General features: G+C 36.3%; 1 protein-coding gene across 1 annotated transcript; it reads right to left on the reverse strand.

Annotated features, from left to right (window-relative positions):
- Positions 1-2,406: 2,406 nt before the first annotated feature.
- LOC134534532 (histidine-rich glycoprotein-like) lies at positions 2,407-3,183 on the reverse strand. Its single transcript, XM_063373015.1, has one exon. The coding sequence runs from the start codon at positions 3,181-3,183 to the stop codon at positions 2,407-2,409; it is 777 nt and encodes a 258-aa protein (XP_063229085.1).
- Positions 3,184-27,238: the final 24,055 nt, after the last annotated feature.

Consider the following 27,238-nt stretch of genomic DNA (forward strand, 5'->3'; position numbering starts at 1 on the left):
TCCAGGTATTGTTTATAATAAGTAGCCTTTGGTTGGTAAATTGTATAAATTATATTATCAGGAATAGCTCCAAACATGCATCGCAACCAAAAATAATATGTCTATCAAACTTTGTATAATTGTAATATCTTATAAAAATAACCTAAAAAATTATCAAGGCTATCAATCATCAGTACTAACAAGTTTATATATGGCATTCAAACCCTTATAAACAAAACTTTTATTTAGGCTTTTTTCAATACAAGCCAAATAAATATCTTTGATTTTTTTAGATAACCACCTAATTCATGATATAAAATTAAAAAAATATGCAAAATATAGAGCTTCGTGGAATATGATAAAAAAATAAAGCACATTCGTTTGAATGTTTATTATTTTTAATGGCTGGTCTTAAATATTTAATTTGATTATAAATAATTTTCATTATCTTTTAAAAAATATTATTTGAAATATTTTACCTTAAGATTGCAGAATATTTGATGGTACAATATTGTTTGAATTTCGTTTATAAATTCAGGTTTAGTCAATAGTGACAAAAATTTATAAAACGATATTAAAAAATTGTAGAATATGAGAACTACATTATATTTTTATTGTTAATTATTTTAATAACTAAAACTTTATATGTGACCAGCATAATTTAAACTTAAGTTTTATTAGCTTGTTTTACTAACGCATTTAAAGATGCGATCAATGAGCTTAAAATGTAAAATTCTTTTGTCAGAATAGAAAAGCATTGAGATTAAAAAAACGTGATATTCAATTCGAGGAAATAAAGTTTAATTTTATCTATAGAAACAACTTTTTATTTGTATATCAAGTAGCTAATAACTAATAATTCAATGAGTAAGCCGTTAGTAAAGTATTTATAACTCCTAATTGTTCATCTAATAGTTGATACTAAATTTTTATTACGTTTAGTTAAGAACTTCTTACAAGGGAACTAAAGAAGAAAAATACGGTATTTAATGCCATTCATTCATTAATGAGAGGGAAAGTGGCACCTCTTGCGAAAAGAACTCAGCAACGCTTTTACACAGAATCTCCAGATTAAGTTTTTTTTCTGTAACAAATACTTTTTTTTTTCTGGTAACACTCGATCACGATGCGGACACAGTAAAATGGAACGACTTGGTTGACTGACGATACGGCAAAAAATGAAGAGCTCGGTTGTGATTTCCGTATCAAGCTAGGTTATTGTTTTCTCGTTGCGTAACCTCCGTAGACATTCGGGCGTTAACGAAACTGTACATACGTAACAGCGTTCATTACTGGCTCTGATTTTCCCAAAAAAATCTCCTTGTTTGTCTCTTAATACATAATTTAGACACAAATTTCTTGATAGCATAACAAATCATTTATTTATAATAATAAAGTAATTGTCATAATTTAAATCTAAATATTTTAATGATAACATTCTTTATAAAGTAAAATCAGCTAAATATTATCTTAAAAATAAAATTAAAAATATGTGACGAATACCTTTATGCTTAATTCAATGTTTAATATATTTGATTTCATATATTTTTGGTTGAATTTTTTCAGAGCAAAAAATTCTTAGTTACATGACCTGCAGTCATGCAAATCGTTATTATATTTAATTATGTAAGTATTTTAAGTAGTTTATACTTATTCAAAATATTCAACCTTAGAAAATATTTATGTAGGCCTATGTTAAATTTAGTCAGCAGCCAAATTATTTAAAGGAGTATTCACATTTGGGGTTATTCAGAGTTGTTAAATGCAGTTATGATTTTAACTCTTATTACATGGCTGAAGTCGAAAAATATTTGGTTGTATGGAGAGTACTAAAACTCAACTAAATTTGTAACTTCTTTTATTGATAACATATGATATTTATAAGGGTAAAAAAATAAGTGTTATTTTAACTGTATTAAAATAGGTAATGTTGACAATAAAATAAAAAAATAATAATTTTTAGACTATTATTTCTGTAATTTGATTTATGTGATCGTTTATTCTTCGCTATTGTTGAACTGGTGGAGTTATTAACATAACTGTTATTAAAAGACGTGTGTAGAAATTTTTTTAAGGGGAACATTTATCGGAATTCTTCAACTTGCTTTATTGTAAGCATTTAAGTTTGTTCATATTGTATCAATGCTGTTTAAATTTAAACTATTTTTCCTTTTTCTTGATTCTGGGAATGTTTGATAACAAGGAGGGTATTAAAACGTAATTGTTTCTTGTAACTTGCTTTATTGCGATTGAATTCGTATAAGGACTAGTACATACACACAACAACAATAACAGTAACAATGCTCTAAGACAGGCGGGAAGTACCACGACTGCCTCAGCTTGTCAGACAGTGTGTGGTACAGGGAGCTGAACCAATCAATAGACAGACAGTAACAATAAAGGAGAGAGGTCGGACCGGCACTACACTCAGTGCTTGCCGTGGTGGTGGTGGCCCTTCTTGTGGTGGTGGTGGTGGTGCTCTTCGTGGCCGTGCTTGCCGCCGTGGTCCTCGTGGTGGTCGTGGTGGTGGTCGTGGCCGTGGTGGCCGTGGTGACCCTTGTGGTCGTGGTGGTGGTGCCCCTTGTGGTGGTGGCCCTTGTGCCCGTGGTGGTGGTCGTGGTGGCCGTGGTGGTGGTGTCCGCCCTTGTGGTGGCCGCCCTCGTGGTGCCCGTGTTCGTGGTGGTGGTGGCCCTTCTTGCCGTGGTGTCCTTCGTCGTGGTGCTCGTCCCAGAAGTCCTTGTGCTTCTTGTACTCGTCCAACTTGTGGATCTCGTGCTTGCCCTTGGTGTGGTGGCCCTTGTCGTAGTGGCCCTTCTCACCGTGAGAGTGGCCCTTCTCGCCCTTCTCGCCGTGGTGGTGCTCGTGGTAGTGGTGGTCGTCGTGGTGGTGGTGCTTCTTGTGGCCGCCGTCCTCGCCGTAGTGGCCGTGGTGGTGCTCCTTGTCGTGGTGGCCGTGGTCGCCGTGCTCGTGGTGGTGGTGGCCCTTGTGGCCCTTGTGGTCGTGGTGGCCGTGGTGGTCGTGGTGGCCGTCGTGGTGGTGGTGGCCGCCGCCGTGCTCCCAGTGGCCGCCGTGGTGGGTGGCCGCCGCCTCCAGGTCTACCTTCTCCACCGCCACATCGCGGCGGACTATCTCCCGGGCGGCGACCGCTGCCAGCAGTCCCACCAGCAGCCACAGCACCACACCACGACCCGTTGTGTCTGCCATGACTCGGCCCAATGCTGACTTCTCGGAGCCCGCCGTCGGTATTTATACGCCGCGGCGTCTCCCACCACCCCGTCGGGCGTCTGCCCGGCTGTGCCCGACCGTGTGCGACGGCTGCACCTTTGACGATCACTTGCTTTCACCTTCTTGTTTTCTTTTTTCCATCTCACCCCGCCTCGTTCTCCCTGCCGCGGAGTATCGGCCCATGCGGGCAGAGCCGGAGAGGAACAGCGCTCGGGTAAGGTCTGTGATTGCACCCCTGGTCCCCGTCACACTGTGTGCCCGCCGTGAGGTGGGAGCTGCGGCGAAGACTGGGCGGAGGGTTTAATTCCAGGTCCTCCGGGCGGGAATAAGGGACGAGCCCAATCAAACATCCAGCGCGGACATTGCTAATTAGAAGGCCCGCGCGCATTTTCGAGTACCCTCCGCGCAATCAGAGCCCCCGAGCCGATACCCAATTACGCGCGCGGGACTCGGTCGGAGACGAGGGAATTCGGGGCGCAGAGGTTGGCATACCTGATCTTCGAGTCCGCAGATATTCCGTCGCGCGCGCAAACAGTGGCACCAAACCATCAGAACGGGCCCTGCCGCTTTGAAGCTAGCAAACAGCGGTGTTTACACAACGTATCTGTTTCGAATTGAGGTAGAAATTCGGTTTATAACCCGTTAGCTCAAAGGATTATGGAGATAAAGTCGCAATAGCTGTGTTTTTAGGCATTTGTCATCTACTAGCCTTTCTCGTTTCTTAAATATGAACAACTAGCTGCCCGACCGGACTTCGCACGGCTATACTAATGGAAAATAATTAAGCTACGTCTCCCATTTACAGTAATGGTAAATAAAAAAATTCAGTGAAAATTTATTACAATGCTGTATAATGTACCGGAGAGAAAATGAATAGCACCGATGGTTTCCCGACTCGTGCACGCAACGTACAACTGATGTACCCGTACTTCGCTACGGCAGTCTACAGGCAGATCACTCTTGCGCCGCTCATTATACATGCCCCTCCTTGTGGGTACGCCACTGCCGCGCGATGCCCGTTGCCATGGAGACGCAGAAGGCATGAACAATGCAAAATCCTGTTTTCATGCAGACAAAGTACCCTCTTTTGCCTGGTTTTAACCACCCATGGGATCTAATTTTCGGAAAATGTCATCCTGCGTAACATAAGGAACATTACTGTGAAGTTTCAAGTCTGTAAAATATATATACTTGAAAAAAGGGGTAATAAAAAACAAATTAAACACAGAGAGAGGGAAAAAACAATAGTTTAGGTTTGCGATTTAAAGTTATAAAAAGTATTTAAATACTAATTGAACTCTTATGAGGGTACTGATTGCTTCGTTGTTAATATCACACGGGTGTTTTTTACTTGTATGGGAAAATTAAGAATGATAAGGCATCTAGTGCGTGGCAACAATGTTAATAGGCAATAGGAAATAAACTTCTAGCGCCTGCGGCATTGTCAACACACACTTCGTACGTGTACTGCATGTTGTATCTAACCCCCTCCAACGCATTTGATTCTAAATTGGACTTTTAGTAAGGATCCCTAATGTTATTGATAATATAATATAGCCTATAACCTTCCTCGATAAATGTACTATCTAACACTGAAAAAAGTTTTCAAATCGGACCAGTGGTTCCTGAGATTAGCGCGTTCAAACAAACAAACAAACTCTCCAGCTTTATAATATTAGTATAGATTATAACACGCCTGATAGCTGTGGCGTTTCCGTTAATCAATATCTCTTATAGCTATATTCAAGAAACTGAAACAACCAAATAAACTATTTTTTTAGACGCAAAATACTGTAACTGAATCGCTATTAACTGTTGTTTAATCGTAAAATAAAAATTATTTTCGTTTCATGAACAAACTCAAGCTAATCTTTATTAAATTGTTTAAAAAACATTGAACACATAGCATTAAACAAAATTATGTCTCCACTATCTGCCAGTAGATGAAAATCAGCTTTTAAAGAACGTAAATTAAATTTTAATTTTACATATAATTTAAAATTTTACTTTTGCCTATGATTCTTCTTACGGTAAGTTTGACTTTATAAACATATCATTTCAAACGAGGATCTGTTTTTCAGTTTGGGTTCATAAAATAATTGGAACAGAAACCAGTTTTTGAATTTTGTTTAAGGTTTTTGTTACCGGGAAGCTCACAGTTTATAATTTTCGTGCAACATTTTCTTCACTTACTAACATTTTAAGTAACGAAATTATCGTGAAATTTAAAAAGAAAAAGACATTGCGGCGTGGCCGCAACGTGCGTTCGAAGAAAAATTATGATAAGATGGCTATTTAATTTTAGGGAACTCGAATATTTGAAACAACTCGTAATCGTGCGCTAAAAGAATACCTTCCTTGTGTCTAGTTACGTCTTCAGTGGTATCTACGAATGAATCAATGGGTTAATGGTAGCTACAATATGGTACAAAACATGTAAATTTATATTTAAATTATCAAAATGCTAATGCTTACACTGGATCCAACATCAAATTTGAGAGAGTTGTGAATTACAAGTTGCGAATGTATTTACGAACACATTTTTTATCGAGAGATTGCCCAGTACCTTTTTAAGATATTGTTTACTACAAAAATATTATAAATTTTGTCAGTATAAATGTTTTCCAGTTTATTAATAATTCTGAAAGTTTTTTGACACAGTTATAATAAATGTTCAACTTACAGCACAGCTTAAAATCTCTGCTGATATTTTATATTTCTAGGGACATTTATCTTTCGCGAAAAGGATTTTTAGACTAGCTATGTGTTAAAGCTTCGTAGTATCGTCTTTTTTTCGTGGTTGGTTGGGGTTTCTTTCCGGCAGATGTCAGCACACCAATCACAGCCATCCAGGGCGGAAGCAAACGCGTCCTGAATGATTCGACCAAACAGGGCAGTCGGCTTCTCTTGCAGACGGCCGCCAGTAGAAAGGAAACAATCGCTAGCGCGGGTATACCTTAATGCAATCTAATGAGCGATCAAATAATTTAGTGAAAAACACATGCCCTCAGATATTACGCTAGGCATCGAGAGGTAGCTTTAAGAACGTTTTCTTTCGATACATGTAACAACTTTGTTTTTTATAAATTTGGTTTTCCTGAGCTTAAAAAGGAACAAAATAACAGTGATTTTTATATTAAACAGCTATATGAAATTATATTCTGCATTAAATCAAGCTTTTTCTGAAAGTCATTCTGCATAATCTCATTACTTAACAAAAAGAATTATGGTTCCAGAAATTTTAGTTGTGTTTTGTAAATAAAATGAACTACACTGATATTCATAAGTGCTAATTACACAATACCGTAATCATTGTTAAGAACAATTTTCTAAAGAGTGAAACTACGCTTGAAATGTGACTGAATATCCATACGAAAGGGATGCGCTTTTCAGTGCCTGATCTAGACCCGTGTTAAACAGTGGCGGGGCTTTTAACGACGTGTTAACGTCAGCTAGCATGAGCGATACGTCGTTTTTATTCCTTCTGTCTCTCTCTCTTCCGTGTTGAGAATGATGTATGTGTCGATCAGACATTCGGTGCCAGCCAGGAATCGACGAACTGCGAATGTGAATTGTGTGGCAGTTGTGACGTGAGTCTGAAGTTCGTGATGCATGGCGTGTTCGCATGTTTCCTTCCCGGCTGCCGGAAGATAACAACCTCCCAGAAGGCAAAATCACGTCGTACAAAAACACCTGTGCTAACTTTTTAACGAGTAAAAAAATTTCCGAAGGAAGGAATGGGTTAAGAATTATTTTATGTATTTATTTAAACTAACAATCATTGCATTATAATAATATTGAAAATTTGGTCTGATATTTTAGAATTACAAAGTTTTCAATATTTTGCCATGTTAGCAAATTGTTTAACAATACCAAAATATTATGTTCACAAAATTGTTTTTTGCCTGTACGAAAATATTTAACCATGATATGAATGAGCATTTTACTTGAAATTTAAAATATTAAAAAAAAAATTCCAATGATTAACTTAGTTTTAGTTTTATTGTGATTTTATAAACGGTTACAATAGCGAGTTTATTTATAATTTTGTATAAAAGTAAACAACAAACACGTTTATTCGGTAATGATAAATAAACCCTATTCTAAAACTAAAAAGAACTTATAATAGTTTGTTTGTTACCGTGTTAAGCAAATACCATGTAATAGTATGAGTCTCTTGTATGTTTTATTAATTTTTTTTTCATTTTATTACAACTTAGGAGAAATAGGGTGAATTATCAGTAAACGTAACATTTTGTTTTATGTTAATGGTTCCACAGAAGACGTTGTGCTTACTCCTTAACGTAAAACAAATATGTATATTCTCTGCAGGGAAACTTTAATATATGTATGTTTAATTTAAGGGTGTGTGTCCCGTCCCTATTATTTTTAGTTTTATTTCATCACGGTTACTCTGTAGAATTTTTGAGTGGCCAAACTTCAACAAAATCAAATAAAACATAAGTGCATACTTTTATTATTCATAATTATCTGGCAAATTTGAACTTTAACATTTGTGTGCAGTATGGATAAGGAAAACCAAATGGAATAAATAACGAAATATTTGTGGGTTTAAAGACAGTGCGCAACACTACCGCGTGGTATGGTTTAAAATTCTTTCCGAATTTTTTTAAAGCTATTTAACCTTTTAAAATCACACAAATTCTGATTATTTTTAAAAGTCAGGTAAAATTTAATAAATTTACTGTAAAATTAATATTATCACATAGCAGCCAGTAAAATTAACTTCAAACCTGAAAAGTTCCACTTATATATTCAATGTAATTCTTCTTGTCCATGCAGCACAAAACCGTTTAAAATGTAACTTTGCCAACTAATCATGCCAAAAGTGTGTGATGTACTTTTTTTCTTTTTGTGAAAGTTCAGCCACTCAAAAAGTCGGCAACTTTAACCGTGTGGAACATAAATATAAACTAATGACCTGGAACCGAACATACATCATTAAGTGTACATGTTAATTAACTATTATAAAACTGCCCATCTTTTCTATATAAATATTATATAACCTGTGTGAATTACTCAGTTCCTGTAAACGGAGTTGTGGGAACAAGTAATAAAAAAAATGCTGTTCTATGAAGCTACGTAAAACTATTTTAGCTTTTATTGTGAAACGCCAAATAGTTTGAGAAAAGGCAGTATTTTACTATAGTTATGAAATTGTTTATGTACCTTTCGATTCTGGTTATGGGGTAAATGGTTTCCTTATAAAAAATAATGATCCCAAAATAAATCCAAAGTACAGTAGATTGTAATGATACGGTAGAACGTACAATCACATTTACAGAAACACGGACTTATGGTAAGAGAAAAAGATGGTTCGCCATTTTCTCTATTCCACAAAACAAACATTTCGTTAATTTTTTAAAATGTGTTTATAGTAATTTTATTACCAAAATTACTTTATTTTATAGGAATGTCTACCTTTAGAACAATACCTTAACATTTTTAAGAAAGAAAAATAATTTTTTGTGTAATTTTTACAAGCAGCCTACATATTAAATAAAAAAGTTATTTTTATAAATTTGGGTTTAACGAAATAATGAAGACGTATATTCGTTTTCAGGATGATTAATATATAAAAGGAATGTTATAGCAACAGAAAATAATAATACTTTCTTTACTTTTAAAATGTTCCGTGAGTGTGATGCATGTTTTAAATATTCAGAACTATACATTTATGTTAAGTTTAACTATTAAGATTTAAAAATTCTTATTAACCACTGGGTTTACAGCACATAATTACAGAAATCTGCAACGAACATAAAATTATTTACTTTACATGCCAACAATTATAGGAACTTGGTATTAATTTTTCTTCATCAATATTCCGTGTTCTGTGTTTATTATAACCTATTAGAACATTGATGTAAATTCCTAGAAAAGAACTTTGAAATATATTTTAATTTGTTTTCAGAGACATACAAATACATTTAAAGTGTGAGTTAACTAAAAATTTAACTAACCTTTTTTTACAACATGCCTTCCTGAAATATAATTATATACTTAATATGTCCGAAGAGCAACAACAACAGCATGCAAGTTATTCCTTATTGGATAATATGACGAAAACACTTTGGCCGTTCTTTCCGTTAAAAAAATTAAATTTTAGAATACAATTTAAAAAAAAAACAAATATAAAACACTTTTCTTGAAGCTAATCAACAAACCGTTAAATAATATTTCTTATAACAGAAATATTACATCTGTAGAGTTCACCATTACCCTTCAATAATAAATAACATGTAGGTTGCTAACCTTCCTTCCATGTTATTTTCTAACACTAATCTCTTATACATATTTAGTGGAATAATACTGACCAGTTTATCAAAACCGAAAAAAATGTGTTATGTCTGAAAACTTTCCAGTAAGCTGTTTACGCTAAATGTTACTTAAGTGCCACGGGCTAAATTTATACTGCATTATATGAAGGCAAAATACACTATATAGTGGCGATAAACCAAGGCATCATCTTAGCAAATGAGCACAAGTACAGATGATGCAAGGAACACCGATGAAGTCATCTTGATGTATTGTTACAAGTGTGGGAGTAAAGACCGATGCGCGCTCCAGGTGCCTGAGAGGCTGGCGGTCCCGCACATACACTGACGTCACGCGCGCATTCCATCAGGTATTACAAAGGCACGGCCTCGCCACACACACCCGAGGCTCGGCACTGTTATCCAAACCCTGAATGGCCTGGGAGTCCCACGGGCTTACAGAGGCCTGCCGCGTGGAGTGGCGTGAATAAGACGCCGCTGTTCTGGATGCTTCGAGCGTCGGGTTTGCCCGGGATGACGCGATAAGTCACAACCACTCCAGTCAGTAACAGAAAGACGGCCAACGGGTATAAAAGCCGTGACGCCATTCTGCGCGGCAGTTCCAACAGGCGAGAGAGTTAAGTGTGAGTTCGGCGAGTGGTGCGACGCGGAGCGAAGGCATCCAGAGAGTGCGACCGAGTGGCGCGAGACTGTTGTGTGTGTGGACAGGCGCGATGTAAGGGGTGAACCTCTGTTAGAGCCTAGCTCCAGCGAAGAGTGCGAACTGTGGCCTGGGCAGGTACTACTTAGTGACTTGTGAACAGACATTAAGTGTGGTGATTTAATCAGTAATGTAAATATTAGTAGAATAAAACTGTATAAAATTAATTTTACTTTCGTTACGACCCCGTTACCCCCACTTGTAACAGTATGAAGGTTGTTTATATATTCACAACAAGCATGTTTCCTGCGAAAAATATCACATACTACCTGCGTTTTCCCTCAAATGAGATATTGACTATAACATTGAGTTGCAGTGTGGTTTATGTCAGTTCGCTGGAACTGCAGTTCCCATCACAAATACAAGACACTTGAACCAAGCATTCTGCAGTATGATGGTGTATACAAACTTATCAAACAGAATGTGTTTGAATGCATGATATATGCATTTGGGGCTCGGTGGAGTGGTCACGGAAGTCGTAACGATCAACAGCTATGAAATCCTTAGTGTGACGATACCTGCTGCTATGCACAGCATTACGGGCGAAGCCTGGAGAATTATAATACTTGCTTCAATGTTGCGGCGATAAACATTCTTTGTAACAAGTGAGAGTAGCACACTGGTGAAGCAATTTGTTAGGTTTTTTTTTTATAAACCATTCAAAGTGGTTGCATAACATCCTAAGTTTATTTTTTCCATCCCCATGCATTTCTGTTTGTTTGGAGCATTACTACAACCACGACATATCGCTTTCAGTGCGAGTTGTTTTCTTGTTCAAACTTAGTGTCAGAAATATGCACGCATTTCCTAGAATACGAATTTAATATTATTATTTTTTATTTTGTGTTTTGTAGTAGTCCACTGAACGTTGATAAAAAAACCTAGCGTCGCATACTTCCATGCAAAAATGGGGTAACTACACACAAAAATATTTATCTACTTTTAAAAAAGATTACTTTGGAAACCGCTTGCCAATAAAAAGTTGGTAATACCACAGGAAAGATTTTGTAACATGTTACAACAAATGCCATTGGATAATTTCGCATATATGAAATAGATTTGCGAGATAATACTGAGTTTTTCTTACGATAATTCGCTCATAATTTTATATTTTAAGTGAGGTTTCATTCAAGCATAATTGTTTTAACCATGGGAAAGAAAATCGAATATTCAACAATTCGACTGTATTTTGTTTTTTTTCATGCTTATAATGTGCGGAGTCAATACTGGAAAGCTATTCAGGGAACAGTTTACAAATAACTTTAACTATCGGAGGTACTCGGACATCACAAAGCATAAATTCCTGGTTAAGAATCCGAACCCACTATTACTGCGTACAATATTTTGTAGTGATACAGTTGTTTTCATGTAAATGTACACATTTACAAATATCTCTAATTTTACATGAATATTCAGTTCCCAGTTACAAAGAAAATTTAGACTGTATTATAGAATGGAAAGTACACATTTACAAATATCTCTAATTTTACATGAATATTCAGTTCCCAGTTACAAAGAAAATTTAGACTGTATTATAGAATGGAAATGGCATGCCAACAGTTTGTTCAGGTATACACTCTCCGTTTAGGCTGACAGGCAGCTGAGTTGAACCAAAAATTCCCCCCTCCCCCAAAACAAAACTCCAGCATCGCTCAAGACCAATGTGTACATCAATGTCCACGTTCCGACCCATTTCATGGTAGTCTCTTTTCTGCTCTTTACCAACTCTTCTTCCTCAATCATTCTTCGTTGTCCTGTACTCAACCTCCTTGCTTAACGCCTGACTTATTGCAACCCGCATGAATGTACTCAGGGATTTTCCTGTGTCTGTGAAGGTTTTACCTGGGCCCAACTTAGCTAGTTAGTTAGCGTAGTTAGTCATAGCATCACTGCTATGACTACCCAATACTCTCTTAACACATGATGCATGCTTGCTATCCTTCATGCCTAAAACCTGCATGAGTAGGTGTATAGTTTCGGCCAGAAACGCACGAATACACCTCCCAAATACACTTAGTTTTAGTTAGGTTAGCAAAAAAATTCACTCTCTGTTATATAAAATTTTATTTGCCTATTTTTTTCTTAGCTGCAAGAAGTTTAAGGTTATTTTTTAACAAATAAGTTTTGCATAGTTTTATTTTTAAGAGTACACAAATAATCATACGAATGTTGCGTTAAATACTACGACCACAATCGCCAATGTGGTTTTCCACATAACATGTACTTCTACATGGTCACGACTCTAGAGTTAACAGAAGCGTTAAGGGACCTATGTTCACTGACATTTCTGCCTACTATATATGTCCTGTGTATCCAGCAAAAGTTTTGACTTTTTATATTAATTCAGTATATATATATTTATATGTTTATATTCTGTTTAATTACAGTGCTCGGAAACACAAAAAAAAATTAATAAGTGACCCTTTAGAAACTAATAGCATCCCTTTCCTATACAAAATTAATTTCTTCAAAGATTTTTGTTGATATTTTATGTATTTTTAATGAGAAGCATGAATCCGTGCAAAAAAAGGCATTATTTCTACACCTAGATTGGAGTCATTACTCGATGAATAAAATGTTTTAACATGGTGTACCTATTATTTAAAATAATTGTAAAAAAATATTTTTTTCCTATCAGGACCGTTAATTTACTAGTTTTAAATAGAATAAACGTAGGTTTCTTATTGTACACTTAAGTTTTTGAATAATGGCATTTCAGAAATATTTAAATTTTGAACACCATCGTAAATAATATTGAAGATAATTTTATGTTTCTTGCGAGAGTGTGAAGCACTGTCATGAGACTAAGCCGTCGCTGTTGTTTTATCTCGGGCATGATAATATGCGGTCGTGTCACTCTCTGTGGAGATGTAAGAAGCATTTTAATATATGTATTGGGAATCCGTTATTTGAAAATACACTTTGATAATTTTTTTCTTGTAAGTATACATTCTATAGTGAGTTCTAATTTAATCAATCACACTCACGCCGGTTTTTAACTGAAATTAAATTATCAGTAAATGTACAGTTATTTTATAATACATAAATTCACCCGAGATTTTATAATTTGAATCCAATTTTTCGTGTTGACAATAAAAAATAAGTCAACTAGTGTTTATGATTGTTTTTGTCTCCTAGCAAAACTTGTATTGAATAGGCTGTCTTTAAGTTAGAAATGTTTGCTTATTTAATTAATATTAAAGTTAAGATAATCCAGAAAAATATGATAAAAAATATCAGGGAGGTACAGTTTGTTCACAATAGAAATTGGCCGTGTTCCTGGTATCATTTTTTTCACACAAAATATTTACGTGATTGGATATGGTCAAGAAAATCTGTAACGTATCTGCCACTTATAAAGTGCGATTTTTTTTGTAATGTAAAAAAACAAACTTGAAATTTATAAGCACATATGTATGTTCCTTATAGTTAGAGACAGGAAAAATTCGCGGGTTCATTTCGCGATAGGTTAGAATCCAAGTGCGTGTAACTTATTGCCGCTTCAGTGATTGGAACACAGTTTGCCTGAAGGACTGTGAGCCAATTAATGCCCCTCAACGTAAGAAGTATCGAATCATAAGCATCCCAGTTAGCAGGTGTCACGAGTCAGTAGCCAATGAGCTGGTGTAATATTCCCGCGTACATAGAGGATCGTGGAGTTCATCCTAGAGGTCATTCAAACCGCGAATTTTTCCAGTCCCTACTTATAGTCATAAAATCTATGTAATAAAAAAGTTCTTTTAATTGGAATAAGTGAACAAAAGGAAAAAAAAGTTTATTTAATGATTAAGTTTTTTTTAACATTATTCAATTTTTATTTTAACTACAGCTGCACGTTCTGATCACCAATTATAATGGTGACATATGAAGATCAAAGCGTTCCGTTCGGACGATTGCAAATTGCCAAATGAAATTTACAGAGTGCGTAATGACTTTCAATATGATAACATTACTTAAAAATATCACTGATTTCTCTAATATATAGATAAACTAGCTGCAGTGTCCAGCTTTGCCCGGGCTGAACACCGGGTGATATATTGTCCGCGAGTTACAGCAAAATGGATAGCGATATGTCCAGTGTGGTGGACATTAAGAAATGACACATAATTACTGTTTGTGTATCTGTGATCTATGGTCATCTGTTTACCCATGACGATCGGTTGAAAGGTTTAGAAGTTGATGCGCTACAGCGCCATCTATCGGCGAGTTACAAAAAAATGGTTAGCATAAATACCTTCTCCATGATAAAAACACTTCGATGTGCCAACTTTCATGGCGATCGGTCAAACGGTGTAAGAGTTTATCGACGTCATACATGCCAACATCCAATTATATATATTCTTATATTTTGAAATTTTAGGGCTTTCACTTTTGCGGAAAGTGGATGTTCAGGACCTCGAATGGTTTGGAACACTCCATCTCGAAAGAATAGATATTTGAAATTTCTGAAATTGTCGAAATTTTGGGGCTTTGTTCCCAGAGGGGGGCGGGTGTTCGAGGACCCTGAATGGCTCGAAAACACTTAAAATCGAAAGAGATAGATTTTTAAAATTTTTTAAACTTTCGAAATTTTTGGGCTTTAACCACCTGGGGGAGGGGGGTGATGTTGAGGACCCCGAATGGCTCGGAACCACTCCAAATCGAAAGAGATATAAAGGAATATAAGAATGTAGGCATTTACTGCACTCCTATCTACCATAATAACAATATTCACAAATAGAAAGCTTATTACCTACCTATGAATAATTATCTAAATAAATTAATAAATAACTGTATGTTTAAGAATTTACGTACATACATAATATTAAACTTCAAACTATACACACCAAAAAAAAAACTAAGGATATTTTTGAAACTATTTTTTATTTGTCATAATGTTTAAAACATTTGTAGGATTTGTTTATATGTAAAACTGTGGTGGCAATATTCCGCTTATCCAAAGAAGTATAGAAATTTATAGAGATATCACTCCCTGTACACACCACAAATCTTTGAATTAAGTAAAAAAAAAAAAAAAAACATAGTCCAAAATGAAACAAAAAGTATAAATAACAACTACTTTGACAAAAAAATTTATACAACTGGAATGACAATGTTAACATCCGCCTGAAATTTAATTGAAGTAGGTAGGTAAGAATATATAATTAAAATAAATTAAATGAAATTAAAACATACATAAATAAAATTATCTCACACTCAACCAAACATAATGTTTAATATGAAATAAAGGAAGATGGCAATCACACGTAACTATTCTTATTAATAAAAAAAATCAACTTTCCTGAAATAGTAAAATTCAAATTTTTCAACAATATATTACATAATTGATAAATATTTCTGGTCTTCGGTCTCAGGAGCCCTAAGACTCTTGGCGCTCAGCAGATAAATTATAAACACTAAACCAAACTCCTTGCAAATAAGTAGGTACTGTAAAAAAAATAACAATATTGACAAATAGAAAATATTAGTAGGCCCTACCAACCTATGAATAAATTTCGAAGAAATTTATAAGTTTATAATTTATGTAGGGTAACTACATACTATTAAACTTGAAACTATCAACACAATAAAAACCTAAGAATGTTAGTGAAACTATTTTTTTTTATTTGTCATCATACCTGAAATACGTATGTTTCCAAAGTGAAACACAGTATAAATAATGACTAATTTGACAAAAAAATTTTTACAACTGGAATGACATTGAAAACATACACGTGAAATTTAAAAGAATTATGAGTGCCCTAGGTAGGAAGAAAAAATATATATAGAAGAAATTAAATTAAAAAAATGGGTGCGTGTACTTAGGTACGCGCATGAGAAGTTATGCTTCTTTGGCATCATTAAAAAATAGTTTTTAATTGCATGCAAAAATAGAGCGTGGAGTCCCTCCACGCGGAAGAAGTGAAACTTCGTGATGTGGAAATGAAAATAGGAAGGGGTAGTAATAGATTTTTAGTGAAATCATATTGTATCAAATCAAACTAAAAAAATAAAGGAAATAAATTTGTAACGATTCATAGATCGATCTTCAGAGAGAGAGCGAGAGAGAGAGAGAGAGAGAGAGAGAGAGAGAGAGACCTATTGAATGTCTATAAAACTAACTTTTTTATGAGAGCAGATTTTCATGAAATAAATCATGAAATCATTCAACGATAAAAGCTGTTTATTTAATTAAGCGGACGGGTTCACCCCAAGGAGAAAATTGACGCGGCGAGACCTCGTGGACATAGAGAAATGACACACACTCACTATTTATGTGTCTATGAAACATGATTTTTTTCTGCAATTTAAATTGTAATATACAAAAACTGTATTGAAAATTGAAACAAATATGGCGACACTACAAACTGTCAAGATCATTATTTTTTTCTTACTCTCTACTTAGTTCCTTATAATAGCAAAACGTAACGTAATGGCTTGAAAGCTATTGCTCGGCAGACATAGAGGAATGACACTAACAGTTTGTATACCTATCTATGACACACATTACATAATATTAAGATATATTTTTTTAACCCGTTTAAAATTTTTTTAGACAAAAGATAGCCTATGTCCATCCCCAGGATATAATCTATCTCCTTGCCAAATTTCATTACGATCCGTTCAACCGTTCAGCCGGGAAAAGGTAACAAACAAAAAGACAAACAGACAGACAGACAGACAGACAGAGTTACTTTCGCATTTATAATATTAGTAAGGATAAGGATAAAGGTTGCGTAGACGATACGTGAGTTTGAAGTATATCTTCACTATTCAATAATATTCTTGAAAACAATAAAACAAAATATTCAGCGTTATAACTAAAAATATATATCATACAAAAATATTAAAAATAAAAACACCTACACTTTGGAAGCGTCTGTACAAATTTTCACAATTTTAATTTATAAAACTCAGTTTTTTTGTAGAGAAAACTCTTTTGTCATTTATTTACTAACTAAAAATGAGCACCGTAGCGTCGCTCTACTGACGCTGGCCCGAGAAGAGGAGTGGCGCGCTCAATGTTCTTCATCCACCTCCTCGCGACCAGCCGTTGACTTTTCGTTACGCTCTGATGTGTCATTGCCTCGAATATAAGCTTCAATCCATCAGGGAACTAGCGGCAAGTGTGCTGCTGACATCTGATGCTTGCTTGGAGCCTGGTCCATGAAACAGCAGTTACTTTGATTAATTTAGTTTTGGATGTGTGACATCTGAGCTCTCGGTACACGGCATTTTGAGGGAGTAATTTCGTGAATGCGACAGAAATCAAGGAACGGAAATGTGTTAAACACGGTGCTGCCACCTGTGGCGGATGGCGCGAACCAAAGTTCACAAAGCCAAAGGGAAATTATATAAGTATAACTCTTTGATGCATTTTTATAAGATGGGCAGAATTTAAATTAAATTCCTTATCGTAAATCAAGTTCAAAGCTGGGGTGTAGTATTTTTTCAAGACTATTTGCACTTTCATCAGAGACGTTTCATTATATAGTTCAAAAATTTCGCTCTGCAAATCGAATGACTCGATAGTCGACGTAGCTGCTCCGGCAGCGAATTCTAGCGGCGGGTGCGGAAACTACGCGTGATTATAGTCCAGAAATATAGTTGAGAACACAATTTGCGTACATCTATCACGCTCGGAATTATTTTTAATAATGCTACGTTTAATTTCGTATCCTAGTTTCGTATTATAAGTGTATTTGCAACATTAAAACACGTGACTTTGTTCGTTACCGAAGTTAGATATTACATTGACAATTACTGAAAGACTAGCCCATTTCTTTTTTTATTTGTTGATTGTGATACTCTTCCTTTTTGTATTGATTCAAACTCTAAATGCTTCTTATTTAGGGGACTATTTCAAAAAAAATATATATTAAATTAGTTTGCTTGAAACTACATCTACGCGCGTTACTTTAAATTTGCCGTATATGTATGAGAATCACAAGTCCACGTGATCGCAATGGAGTGTTGTAAACACAGTCAACGGGTTTTTGACGTTATTTTAGCTGTGAATTCAAAATATAATTCAGATATGTTCGTGTTTTGAGACCATTTTTTTCTATTTCCATCGCCAATTGTATAGTGATGCATGTTTACTTATACTCAGTTTTAAACAACGCTGTACGCAGTGAGGTGGGGAGCTATCATAATTATACGTTTTCGAAAAGACATCTCGATTTAGAAAATTTACAAAACATCAATGGTACAAAATACTACCTATACGTCTACGGGATGTTAACTTCAAGCCTCGTAAATAACAGAATCGATTGTTTTTCTCGCAGGGCCAACAACTAGCTGCATCAATGAAACTTACACATTGAAAGTTGTTTTGTGACGTCACGAGAAAAATCTCACAGGTGATACTTTTATCGCGCGCAACACTGTGCCTTCTGTTAAGATGCGTTTTTATAAAATTTTGCTATGCTTTTCAAGTATTACATAAACCCTTGAAGCTAGAGCTGATAAACTGGCTTATTGAAAGTAATGGAGAAAGCACGTACTACGGAACGCTTAGCGTCTGGATACAGTTAAATTGAACGTATTTTCATAAGCACCATACAATTTTACGCTGTCGTAATTGTTCCCTATTGCGTTCCAGCTGTATATTAGAATAATATATTAGAATATAGAAAGAAATTGTATCTGTTTGTGATGCCAAATCTGTGTTATTAACAACATATATCTGATTCCGAAAATATTTTTCAAACTTTGAGAAACATTGTTTTCTAGAGCAATTGTATTTCATCAAATTGAATTTTAACGTAAATAATTTAAAATAAACTAGGCAGTTGAAATTGTACAATAAGTAAAATATGTTTGATTTTGAAGACATGATTTTATATAAACTTGATACACGATAAAGGAACATTGTCCCTGGGAACAACCGTTTCGTGTAACGTATTTAAATGTATTTTAACGTTAAAAAAAATTGAAATAAAGTAAGCAATTAAACGTGTTTGATATTCAAAACTATACCATGACCAAAATATATTTGATTTTGAAAGAAATTAATTACAAAATTTTAATATAAATTTGATACGCAATAAGGAACAATTGTCTGTTAAAATAATTGAGAGTGCGAATTCCCCACTAAAATGCATGAAAAGTCTAAGATGATGGGTACCGAGTTTTCCCACCATGAGCTCACAGGGTACTTTTTAGCAAGGGTGGGAGGAGGCTGCACGTAGGAAGTACCGGGAATGAACGTTGGTGAGTCGACTTCAAGCGACGTGGAGTCAGCGAAGGCTTCCGCGCTCTCTGTGAAGCCCCCCCCCCCCCCCCATACACACACACACATACACACGATCAGTCCAAACTGTCAGTTTTGTGGACTGATCAATTGGAACTGACGGACTGGCCTCAGTCCTGCGTTGCCAGTGATTCGATACTTTTATTGATAAAAGTTCCCCCCATTGGCTCAGAGTCCTTCACATAAACTGTGGACCAATCAAAGAACCAAGTTAAAGGTTTTGAATTCTAGCCTAAAGCGAAATGAATCTGCGAATTTTTTTCCGGAGTCTTACCATTCCTCTAAATGCGGCACCAACACAAGCTGGAAGTACACGACATTCGCTCGCGCGAACCGAAGTTCTTGAGTTTTCGATATGCGTCAACTGGCGGCAACAGTGTCGGGGAAATGTAAAGTCCATTTATATTAGTTGGCTGGAAATATTTGAATTTTTATCAAATTATTAGAGGAAAGCATTATTTATGTTAAATAATTGCATACGTTCTAAAAATTTTGTAATTTATTCGCTTTTAATTACAATAAAATATTTATAAAAGCCCATACACATTCAGCACACTTTTATGCTCGTGCACTGTCGATCTGAGATCATCGCTACGAATAGCCAGTTCATTTGGTTCACCTCGAAGTTCACAATGAACGGCGCTAGGCACTGAATGCACAAATGTGCAACATAAATGTTGCTGAACCACTATAAAACCAGTTTATGAAACGAGATGCCACTTGAACTCTAACTGCACAACCGCCAACTAGTTCACTTCCAGTTGAGAGCAGATGACTGTCTTGGATAGGTCGTTTCCTTGCTGCTTAAGAAGCTTTTCACTATTTACTGACTCATAAAATTTACTCTTGGTTTGCCACTAGTAAGCTACTTCAATAATCAGTTCCATTATCCTGAAACCAGAAAAAGTTTAATCTTGCCGAAAAAAAAAAACATTGGTACACAGGCCCTAAAGTCTTGCCCACATTACAACTGAAAGTTATTAAAGTTTATCTAAGGAAGCTTGAACGAAGTTTAAAATAACTGTAAGATAATTATCGAAGAAAGGATATGAGTTGTTACTTTATTTTACAGTATGTATTTTATATGTTGAACTAGCTACAGTGCCCGGCGTTGCCCGGCCCATTTATTGACGATGTTAAGACCTAAACTGTTATTAGTGCAGTTAGTTCATTAGCCGCTGCGAGTTCTACTAAGTGGACGGGTCTTGTCAAGGAGAAGGATAGGAAGTTGCCAAACCTTACTACATGAACGTGTGGCGGACATAGAAATGACACACACTCACTGTTTGTATGTGTATGACCTAAAATATTCTGTTATAAAAATGCATTTGGCCATGGAGACCGGTTGAACTGCAACACCAACTAGTGGAGGGTTAGAAAAAAATTAAATTAAAACCTTCTACATGAAAAATCACTTCGATGTGCCAACTTTAGTGGTGATTGGTCAAACGCTATGGGAGTTTATCAACTTCATATATACCAACATATATATATATATATTTATATATATAAGTAGTATAGGATAGCCGGTCCGAGATCAGGATGCAGGATGTGGTGGTGGTGTCGGCGTCCGCCATCTTGGATTTGTGACGTCACGACGGCAAAAATTCCTCAAAATTCCTCAAAATTGACTCAAAATGACTCAAAATTTCCCGTTTTAAGAAAAAAATTCCCGTTTTCGAGGGAAAAATTCCCGTTTCGAGGGAAAATTTCCCGTTTTAGTCCTTAAAAATCCCAACGGCTAGAAATGTCCTGATAGAGGCTTAAGCATCCTTAACTCAAGCCTCAGTTAAGCCTCTATCAGGATGTGACCTTTGACCTTGACCTTGACCCCGACGGCCATTTTGGATCCGCCATCTTGGTTGAGTACTATACAATCGTTACACTTTATGTTACGACCACCATATTGGATCCTATTATTGTTCCAATCATCGTTATGGTCGCCATCTTAAAATTTAGACGCCATCTTGAAAATCCATAATTTTTATGCTAGAGATTCGGGAAAAAAAATTTAAAAATCATTAAAAAAATTAACTAATCGAATTAAATAATAAAAAATCCTTAAAACCACCGTTGCACTTTTTCGTGACGGCCGCCATCTTGAAATCACCCGCTGGAGGTCACCATCTTGTTTTCGTCTACTAGTGTGTGCTGATACCAAGTTGGTATAATTATCTGGTCACCATACCTTTGTCCTCAACTGTTGACCTTGAACTTTGACCTTGACGTTGAAATTTGACCTTGACCTTGAACTTTGACCTAGACCTTGAAAATTGACCTTGACCTTGAAATTTGACCTTGACCTTGAACTTTGACCTTGACCTTAAAATTTGACCCTGACCTTGAACTTTGACCTTGACCTTGAAATTTGACCTTAACCTTGAAATTTGATTTTGAAATATGACCCTGACCTTAAACTTTGACCTTGGCCTTGAACTTTGACCTTGACCTTGATATTTGACCTTGACTTTGAAATTTGACCTTGACCTTGAAATTTGACTTTGTCATTGTCGACCATCATGGATCCGTCATTTTATGTTTAGTACATGCTACCAGGAGCGACCACCTGCTGGAGTACACCATCTTGTGTGTGTACTTGTATTATGGAGTACATTTCCATCTGGATAATTTTATTCTAACCCGCTGCAGTGCAGTAATCATTTATTACCGAGGTGCCCCCCGCCATCTTTAAATTCGACCGCCATCTTGAAATCATGTAATAATGTAGCTAGAAAAGCGAGAAGAAATCCAAAATTCATTAAATAAATCACTCATTAACTTACATATTGATTCGACCCGCTCCAGTCCTTGGTTCGATCCCTGAATTATGCAAAACATTTAATTTTATATAAAAAATAATAATTTCAATAAACCATGTTCAAAATTCTTAAAGAGACTTTAAATACTCTACTACCATCGTCCTATCAGACATCAAGACCACCATATTGGAAATTCGTAATTGTAATGCTAGAGATTCGGGAAAAAGTTCAAAATTCATTAAATAAATTTGTAATCTATATACTGATTGATTAGATCGACTAAGGTCCTTGGTTCGATCCCTGGCCGATACAAATCAACTTTAATTTTAAAAAAGTACCAGAAAAGTGTAAGGTTCGAGAAATAAAACACCTCAAAGTCTTTTACAAACATAATATTTATTACACAATTTCTATCCTACTACAGAATCACTTGCGAAAGCCAGCAATCTTATAAACATTTAGCCCTGCATAGACGTGCAACGACTACTTCTTAGCTCCAAATGGCTCCAATTGCTCCAAAAGGCCTTCAAATGGCTCCAACAGCTCCAACAACCTCCAAATGCTTAACAGCTCCAAATGGCTCCAAATGCTTCAAAAGGCTCCAAATGCTCCAACAGCTCCAAAAAAGGCTCCAAATGCTCCAATAGCCTCCAAATGCTTAACACAGCTCCAAATGGCTCCAAATGCTCCAAAGGAGCTCCAAATGGCTCCAACTGCCTCCAAATTCTTATCACAGCTCGAAATTGCTCCAAATGCTCCAAACGGCCTCCAAATTCTTGACAGCCTCCAAATGCTTTACAGCTCCAAATGTCTCCAAAAGGCTCCAAATGCTTCAAAAGGCTCCAAATGCTCCAACAGCTCAAAAAAAAGGCTCCAAATGCTTGACAGCTCCAAATGGCTCCAAATGCTCCAAACGGCTCCAAATGCTCCAAACGGCCTTCAAATGGCTCCAACAGCCTCCAAATGCTTAACACAGCCTCCAAATGCTTGACAGCTCCAAAAGGCTCCAAATGCTTCAAAAGGCTCCAAATGGCTCCAAATGCTCCAAACGGCCTCCAAATGCTCCAAATGGCTCCAAATGCTCCAAATGGCTCCAACAGCTCCAAAAGGCTCCAAATGCTTCAAAAGGCTCCAATTGTTCCAAGAGCTCCATCTTCATTTGGTTCCAACTGATTCCAATTACTTTTCTTATCGAACTTGGCAGGATTACTGACATGTCTTTATTAGTATACATTTTGACTGGCAGTGGTAACATATTTTGCACCTTTAAGTTATAAGTTTTATTTAGAAATCAGATTTCGATAAATGGTAGATACCATTTGGAAATACAATATATTAATTTATCTTCAAGTTTATACACATACATTTAATTTAAGCCATTATTGTATGTAGCCAGCTTCCCTCAGTTCTTTGAGTATGAAGGATATTTCTTTAATGTTCGAATAGTTTCCTGCACAAAGCGATCCATGTAGTAGTCGTAGCCTGTCAACCAATATGTTAGGATCTTCCCATGAGGTATAATCAATCTCTTCTGCTGCGTTCATCATCCTTGCATGTTTATAATAAATATTATTATCTCTGGTGTCTATCGTTTTAACACCAACCTCAAGGTCACTTTCTTCATCGTGCCAGTGATTATCACAAGCTTGATCAGGATAATTTATTTTATTACGACGTTCCCATCGTTTTGGTCTCAAACCACCATCACAGTCTTCGCTCTTGCATGCTTTTGGTGCTTCAGCACAGTACTCAATCATGTCAGCCTTAGATGTGTCAGCACAGTCTTCGTTCATGCCAGCTTCTGATGTGTCACCACAGTCTTCAATCATGTCAGCACCACAAACTTGATCAGGATAATTTATTTTATTACATCGTTTCCATCGTTTTGGTCTCAGACCGCCATCACAGTCTTTTATCTTGCCTGCTTTAGGTGCTTCAGTACAGTACTCAATCATGTCAGCCTCAGATGTGTCACCACAATCTTCAATCATGCCCGCTTCAGATGATTCATCAAAGTCTTTGACCTTGTAAGCTTCAGATGGTTCTCCATCTTTCTCATTTTCATGGAGACGACTAGATATTGGAGTAAATATATTTTCATTTCTAATGTGGTTACAACTTCCTTCGTTTGTTTTAAATTTTAAATTATTATCTTGATCTAGATCAGTAATTTTAGCATTAGCTTTTTCACCTTCGTTCCTCTTCCGCGATGTTGTAGCCCAGTCTTCGTTATCTTTATTCATCTTAATTGTACAGGTCTTGTAATGTCTATCCAAGTAATATCTTCTACCAAAGGATTTCTGACACTGACTGCAATGAAATGGTTTTTGACAAGGACCCAAATTACACTCGCTTCTCTCATGTCGTTTAGCATTCTTTCTCAAGGTAAACACCTTGCTACAGTATCTACAGTGATGACGTTTCGATACAGCAACAAATCCCGTTTCAGGATTCATATTAGTTACTGAGACTAATGCCAGATGCAAACTAAGAGTTTCAAATTAGATATATTACTTAAATAGAATTTTTTAATTATTTCATCAGCGAGAATTAATTTATCTCATTCAAAGGTACTTGTTGCAAGTAGTTCTGCTTTTCAACAACAGATGTCGCCACATGTTACTTGAAGGTAAATAATATTTAGTTCTTTTATGCGGGATGCGGGATGCTCACTAACGATCGCAATAGAACGATGGCTTCGCTAGACTCCAAGGAGAAGGAAGTTCGTCCATCCTGTTAGTGCTTCTTAGATTTCTCAGAGATAATTTGACTGAGTAACGATATTTGTTAATTCCACCTGATAAAAATATTACAAGTGATGATTAAGTAGCAGAAGTTCACTAATTATATGCAAACTTGAATAAAAAATGACATGCTTCATTAAGTAAAAAAATCCTTCATGCAGAGATAAATTCCTCATCAGTAACCAGAAGCACTCGGAGAAAACCATCAGATGTCTAGTCGGGAATAATCAGAAGCACCCAGAGAAAACCATCAAAATATTGTCAAGAATAATTAGGAGCACACGGAGAAATCCACCATAATACTGTCTAGAATAAATGGGAGCACACGGAGAAAACCGCCATAATATTGACAAGAATAATCGGAAGCACACGGAGAAAACCGCCACAAGTTTTCTTTAATATCATAAAATTTCAGAACCATCTGAAGCTTACAAGGTCAAAGACTTTGATGAATCATCTGAAGCGGGCATGATTGAAGATTGTGGTGACACATCTGAGGCTGACATGATTGAGTACTGTACTGAAGCACCTAAAGCAGGCAAGATAAAAGACTGTGATGGCGGTCTGAGACCAAAACGATGGAAACGATGTAATAAAATAAATTATCCTGATCAAGTTTGTGGTGCTGACATGATTGAAGACTGTGGTGACACATCAGAAGCTGGCATGAACGAAGACTGTGCTGACACATCTAAGGCTGACATGATTGAGTACTGTGCTGAAGCACCAAAAGCATGCAAGAGCGAAGACTGTGATGGTGGTTTGAGACCAAAACGATGGGAACGTCGTAATAAAATAAATTATCCTGATCAAGCTTGTGATAATCACTGGCACGATGAAGAAAGTGACCTTGAGGTTGGTGTTAAAACGATAGACACCAGAGATAATAATATTTATTATAAACATGCAAGGATGATGAACGCAGCAGAAGAGATTGATTATACCTCATGGGAAGATCCTAACATATTGGTTGACAGGCTACGACTACTACATGGATCGCTTTGTGCAGGAAACTATTCGAACATTAAAGAAATATCCTTCATACTCAAAGAACTGAGGGAAGCTGGCTACATACAATAATGGCTTAAATTAAATGTATGTGTATAAACTTGAAGATAAATTAATATATTGTATTTCCAAATGGTATCTACCATTTATCGAAATCTGATTTCTAAATAAAACTTATAACTTAAAGGTGCAAAATACGTTACCACTGCCAGTCAAAATGTATACTAAAAAATACCTGTCAGTAATCATGCCAAGTTCGATAAGAAAAGTAATTGGAATCAGTTGGAACCAATTGAAGATGGAGCTCTTGGAACAATTGGAGCCTTTTGAAGCATTTGGAGCCTTTTGGAGCTGTTGGAGCCATTTGGATCATTTGGAGCTATTTGGAGCATTTGGAGCCTTTTGAAGCATTTGTAGCTGTCAAGCATTTGGAGGCCGTTTGGAGCATTTGGAGCCATTTGGAGCCTTTTGAAGCATTTGAAGCCTTTTGGAGACATTTGGAGCATTTGGAGCCCTTTAAGCATTTGGAGCCATTTGGAGCTGTCAAGCATTTGGAGGCTGTGTTAAGCATTTGGAGGCTGTTGGAGCCATTTGGAGGCTGTTGGAGCCATTTGGAGGCCGTTTGGAGCATTTGGAGCCGTTTGGAGCATTTGGAGCCATTTGGAGCTGTCAAGCATTTGGAGCCTTTTTTTTGGAGCTGTTGGAGCATTTGGAGCCTTTTGAAGCATTTGGAGCCTTTTGGAGACATTTGGAGCTGTCAAGCATTTGGAGGCTGTCAAGAATTTGGAGGCCGTTTGGAGCATTTGGAGCCATTTCGAGCTGTGTTAAGAATTTGGAGGCAGTTGGAGCCATTTGGAGCTCGTTTGGAGCATTTGGAGCCATTTGGAGCTGTGTTAAGCATTTGGAGGCTATTGGAGCATTTGGAGCCTTTTTTTGGAGCTGTTGGAGCATTTGGAGCCTTTTGAAGCATTTGGAGCCATTTGGAGCTGTCAAGCATTTGGAGGTTGTTGGAGCTGTTGGAAGCCATTTGAAGGCCGTTTGGAGCATTTGGAGCCATTTGGAGCTAAGAAGTAGTCGTCGCACGTCTATGCAGGGCTAAATGTTTATAAGATTGCTGGCTTTCGCAAGTGATTCTGTAGTAGGATAGAAATTGTGTAGTAAATATTATGTTTGTAAAAGACTTTGAGGTGTTTTATTTCTCGAACCTTACACTTTTCTGGTACTTTTTTAAAATTAAAGTTGATTTGTATCGGCCAGGGATCGAACCAAGGACCTTAGTCGATCTAATC

The sequence above is a fragment of the Bacillus rossius genome, chromosome 7, assembly GCF_032445375.1.
Source record: "Bacillus rossius redtenbacheri isolate Brsri chromosome 7, Brsri_v3, whole genome shotgun sequence".
NCBI lineage: Eukaryota > Metazoa > Arthropoda > Insecta > Phasmatodea > Bacillidae > Bacillus > Bacillus rossius.

Bases quoted from the DNA above. Each gene is read 5' to 3' on its own strand.
- LOC134534532 (XM_063373015.1), bottom strand. From the start codon at position 3,183: ATGGCAGACACAACGGGTCGTGGTGTGGTGCTGTGGCTGCTGGTGGGA.